This window comes from Mastomys coucha, unplaced genomic scaffold (assembly GCF_008632895.1).
Source record: "Mastomys coucha isolate ucsf_1 unplaced genomic scaffold, UCSF_Mcou_1 pScaffold14, whole genome shotgun sequence".
Taxonomy (NCBI): Eukaryota; Metazoa; Chordata; class Mammalia; order Rodentia; family Muridae; genus Mastomys; species Mastomys coucha.
Genome location: NW_022196896.1, coordinates 100296455 through 100301818, shown reverse-complemented (window position 1 = coordinate 100301818; position 5364 = coordinate 100296455). Strand labels below are relative to the sequence as shown.

Here is a 5364-nt window from a genome sequence, read left to right as displayed (position 1 = left end):
CCCAAGCCATGGAGATGCAATGCCTCTTATAGCCACTCATAGAAACAAGGCAGGGATATTACTTGCCCAAGATATTGCTAAAGAGGACAGAACTGGGACTGACCCCCAGGGGTCTAACGATGATAGCACCCCGTCCTGTGGGCAAAACTTCACGATATGATTGTTTGGGAAGCACTAGCTACAGATGTGTGTGCTCACCTGTCATTCAAAAGTCCTGTGGGAGGATCCCCAAGGCTGTGGACAAGTCACCTATCAATGACAGTTCCTACCACTGAGCATGCCCAAAGTGACCTGTGTAGTTCAGGGCCTAGGGCTCATCCACTAGGACAGCAGTGAGCCAGAAGACTCAATGTGGCCCACCCCCCATGCCCAAGAGGGAGATTGATCTCTGACAGGATGGGAAAGCCATTCTTGCCTGGCTCTGTGTTACACTGTGCCAACGTGTCATTACCTATACACCCACACACAGCCACCTGTAGAAACATTGCTACGGCTAGGGCTCGCTTTACTTCTTGCTCTCTTATTTTAAGAAATATCTTCAATCACTTCCATGAACTAAAAACCAGTCTCACTCACCAAAACCAAGGATCGACAACAAGATCCAATGAGACTCAAGGCAAGAACAGAATAAGACTCCAGCTTGTGTTTACAGAGGCATTAAGACCAGCTACAGCCAAGGGAAAAAGAGAAAGAAAGGAAGAAAGAAGGAAGGAAGAGGGAGGGAGGGGAAGGAAGGGAAGAAAGAAGGAAGGGAGGAAGGAAGAGAGAGAAAAAGAAAAATTCAAGAGGTGGTATGGTACATGCCTTGGGAGGCAGAGGCAGGAGGATCTCTGAATTTGAGGCCAGCCTGGTCTACAGAGCAAGTTCTGGGACAGTCAGGGCTATATAGAGAAACCCTGTCTCAGAAAACAAAACAAAACAAAACAAAAACTAGAATGGAACAAAACAAAACAAAAGAGACAAGCTGGAGCCAAGGCTGTGTTCTTGAGTGCTCTATGGCTAGCGGTGTCCTGTGTGTCTCAAGCTGCAGGAAAGATTGAGGTGCCCGCAATGCGTTGCTGCTCTATGGCTAGCGGTGTCCTGTGTGTCTCAAGCTGCAGAAAAGACTGAGGTACCCGCATTGCAAACTCTGAACCCAAAGCACATGGGCTGTGGAAGGAACAAGTGGAGGGCATTGTTTTTTTTTTTTTTTTTTCAAGTTGTTCTGGTGTTCTTGGGGACTGAACTCAGAGCCTTTCCTGATAGGGTGCCAGAGCTCTACCCATGAAGTACCCTGAGATATGGGACCCAGAATGGAGACAGGAAACAATGAGCAGATTCTCTGCTGTTGTTACCCGTGGGGCAGCATAGATAAGCCATCGAGAGCTCAGACCTTGGTTAAATCATTCATTCAACATTTATTGAGCGCCTACTGTGTGCCAGGCACCGTGCTAGGCGCAGAAATACAGAGATGCATAATGTACAGTCCATGCCCTTAAGGATTCACAGTCTAGAAGGGGAGACAAACATGTAAACAAGTAAAATACGGTGTGATAGGTGCCACGAGAAAAGCATTTACAAGGTGCAGAGGTAGCCCGGAAGAGAGGGGTGAAGGGTGCCTTCCTGGGGGAGGGGCCTGGGAGAGGCTAATAGGTGTTTGCCAGGCAGAGGAGGCAGGAGGAGCGGGAAGGCATTCCAGCTGAAGAAACCGCATGAGCGAAAGGCACAAAGGCATGAAACTGCAAGTGTCTTGGGGGCCGGGAAGGCTAACTAGTCTGGTGGTATTGCTAGAGTGAGTTCCAAAGGCTGGGGCTGGAGAGGGCAGCCGAAGCCAGATGAGAGGAGAAACTGAGGCAGGGGCATCTCAGAGAAACAACAGAGGGCGCTGCATAGCCCAGTGGAAGGCTCTGACATAGAAAGATGTGGCTCCTGGCTAACCCAAGGTGTGCCTGCTAAATGACCATCGTGCTTCTGTGGCCACAAAGGGCCCTTGACCTGAGACCAGAGGACAAGCAGGTCTGGAGGGGGATGAGCAGTGGGGTATGCCCAGGCCTGAGGTCCGGGAAGCTGCCACTCACTGGAGCTTCCTGTTCCCACACCTCTGCTTTCTGCACACTGCCAGCAAGAGGCCCTGGGACCCAGTGGGAAATCACGTAGGAATGAAGGTTTTTGGCAAACTGCAAAGAGCTCGAGGTCAGCTTTTAATGACTCAGAGAGAAAAGGGGTTGAGGATAAAGCAAGAGAGGTTGAGTGAGACAGCAGGCAGGCAGGGATTCCTAAGAACAAGGGCGGGAAGGAGAAGCAGATCTCTGAGGCAGACCAGTTCACTCTCCCCTGGGAGGGCAGGCCCTTACGATCTGGGACAGGGGCAGAGGCCAATGGCAGACCCAGAACAGATGTGCATGGTGTGCCGCTCTGGATCCCAGCATCCTGTGACCCCCTGGCCTGAAGCAGAAGATTCCTTGGCAATCAGGAACCTTTGTCTCTGGCCTTCAGAGCATCCACTGAGGCAAGGATTGGCCAGAGCCAGGCTTCCAGCCCTTAGGTGTTCTTAGGAATGGCTCTGCCCTGGCAATGTCTTAGCAAGGTGGGTAGAGTGGGGCTTAGAGTCTCAGTCACCCAGAGTTTGGCTGCCCCTGTTGATGACCACTTTCCCAGGCACCAACCACACTTTAGATCATTTTGGCGGGTGAGCTTCTCCAACAACCCTGCATGGGGGAAGGTGGAAGACAGACTAGCTGGGTCAGGACTCTGCTCTCCTGAGTTCTAGGGCTCTAGTGGTCATGTGGCCTCTGGAGCGGGAGCCAGCAGCAGCTTTCATGATCTGGCTATTGGTCCACGAGTGGGGGAAGGGAGGCAGACCCTCCAAGGTAGCAAAGTCTGGAGACGGTCCCGGTGCTTCCTTCCTCTTGTCCTAAACACCATCTGTACTGTGTGGGGTCTCAGCCTCCCACTGCTTCCTCCTCTAGGTCCCATTGCCTGGGCTCTGCCCTCCCTGGCCAGTCTGGAGGATTAGTGCTGCCTAGGGCACCAATGGTGGTGGTGGTGGTAATAGTGATGAAGAGGATGGCGAGGTGTGGGCGGTGGGCGGCCTCCCCTTGCAGGGAGAACCTGGACTGGGGTGGGCAAGGGTTATTCACTTGCTCTTATGCATGTCCTTCAGCCGGCGCAGCTCCTCCAGGAGCTGGGCCCGGGAGCAGCCATCGTCACTGGTGGGGCCTGTCCCTGGCCCCAGAGCCTCCTGTAGTGCCAGGCAATGGGTTCTCAGGAATGGGTTGTAGGTGCGCTCCTCTCCCAGGGTGGATGGGCACTGCAAGGTAAGAGGTACAGGGATGGGTGGATAGAAGCTGGAAAGGCACCAATACAGAGCTGTCTGCCTACTCCATCCCACCCAATCCCATCCCATTCCACCCCACCCCTAATCCCACCCCACCCCAACCTCATCTCACCCCACCCATCCCCAGGCCTCACTGTGCTCTTGCGTTCCATCCGTTGCCTCTGTACCCACTGCATCTTCCTCTCTCGAGCCAAGTTCTCGGGCTCCACAACGCCCGCAAAGCCCAGGTTCTCTTCTGCATATTCATGTCCTAGCCAGAACCATGGGGGGAAAGAGAGATGAATGGTGAGGTCATATAGCCTTCCTACTCCAAGGCCCAGGCCCACAGCTATCCAGCAGGCAGAGGTGGGGGTCGGGGGTGGGGCAAGGCTCTTGGAAAACCCCAACACCAAAGGTGATTTCCAACCAAGGACATTTCTGCTGGGGGCTGGGGGAGAAGGCAGAGGCAGTTTGGGCAGTGGTTAGGGTTCAAGAGGAAAATCACTAGCTTCGGAGCTGGGAGGCCATGGTTAGCTCCTTAACTCTGCCCAGCTTACTTCATTTATGACCTGGCACCCGCCTAGGCCACAACTTTGTCATTTAGAAAATGGAGAAGACAGCAACATGTGAGAAAAAAAATTTTTTTCAAAAAAAAAAACAGAAAAAGAAGTTGGATGGTTAGGGGAAGGGAGGTGGATCTGGGGAGATTTGGGGTGTGTGTGTGTGTGTGTGTGTGTGTGTGTGTGTGTGTGTGTGTATTCTGTATCAAATTCAGGCCAATCAGTACATGTGGACCAGATTTACTGTTTTCTCAGATAAGCAAACTACTTTCTGTTTGGGGCGTTGACCATAGTTATCTGAACAATTAGATATCTCTCCAGGACTCTGGGTCCTCGGGGGCCACAAGCAGGCCAAGGTCTGTCTGGGGAGCTGGACAGTGGCATGAGAGGCATGGGCATCACACAGCCAGTCTAACATTCCAGGAGGGAAGTCAGTGTCTGCTCCCCCCACACTGCCCCATGGATCAGCTGTGTTACCTTTGGGCCATGAACTGAGCTTGCCAGTTTCTAGGAAAGTGAGGAACTGGGAGGGTTCTGGTGCCAGGCAAAGCATGGGGCTGGGGGCAGGGGGGAGGGGCACCTCACCAGGCCACAGCAGGGTGTCATCCCCCAGGTCTAACACAGTGTCCAGTGAGCTCAGCATGGTCTCTGCTGTGCCTTCGAAGGTTCGTCCTGCGTTGGGATCATGTGTTCAAGGAGGACACAGTATGGTATAAGGTACACAAAGGTGGAGTTAAGAACCAGAACGGGCAGCTTTCCTACTCCTTCCTCATGGGAGCTTGGCCCCATGAGATTACTCTCTGGCAGAGCTGGTGTAACCCTTCCCCCCATCCCCCTACATAGTGCTGTGTGGAGGGCAAGGCTGTCAAGTCTCCAGGCTGTGCTCCTGTGGGCTAGACTTGGTGGGTAGACATGCTCCCTTCTCCAAGACGGCCTTAGCCTTGGCTGCTCTCTGGGGCCCGGCAGTCTAGGACTTGTGGTCCTTCCTCCCCACCCTGGTACTTCCTTCTCAAGTATCCTCTGCTTCCCATGGTCCTCTTCTTCCCAGTCACCGTCTTAGGGAAACAGGTCCCACCCAGTGGAAATTAGTGACCCATAGGGTCTTTGCCTAAAGGGCCCTCTCCTTAGGTCCTTCCCTTCTGAGAATCTTGAGAACAGTCAGGTAACAGGAGCAGAGGTGACTGCTAGTGAGCCACTGAGTGATGGAACAGTGGCTACTGTGGCCTTTGTCTCCCCTCCCCATCCCCCCCACCCCTGCTGTCCCTGCTCCTCTCTCTTTTGCAGAAACTCACCACAGCCAGAGAGGAAGAGCAGGTCCCCTGAGAAGAGGCAGGAGGGACCCTTGTAGGGCTCCCCATCCAGCAGGTAGACCAGATGGCCTTGAGTGTGGCCAGGGGTGGCCAGGGCTCGAATCTGAAGTCGTCCCACGCTGACCACATCTTGATGACACAGGGGGCTGGGGCACAAAACAACAGGCATTCAAGCTTTTTTTTTTTTTTAAATTTATTT

At 53.3% G+C, this 5364-nt stretch overlaps 1 protein-coding gene across 2 annotated transcripts in view; it reads right to left on the bottom strand.

Moving 5' to 3' along the window:
• Positions 1-1373: 1373 nt before the first annotated feature.
• Positions 1374-5364, bottom strand: part of Pnkd (PNKD metallo-beta-lactamase domain containing) — a 70174-nt gene continuing 66183 nt past the window's right edge. For both annotated transcript variants that reach the window (XM_031367928.1, XM_031367929.1), the window contains 4 exons: positions 5148-5311; positions 4441-4527; positions 3451-3566; positions 1374-3289 (listed from right to left, as the gene is read on the bottom strand). In XM_031367928.1, coding sequence (XP_031223788.1) covers positions 3116-3289; positions 3451-3566; positions 4441-4527; positions 5148-5311 — 541 coding nt within the window. In that variant the 3' untranslated portion in view covers positions 1374-3115. The remainder of the gene's footprint in view (positions 3290-3450; positions 3567-4440; positions 4528-5147; positions 5312-5364) is intronic.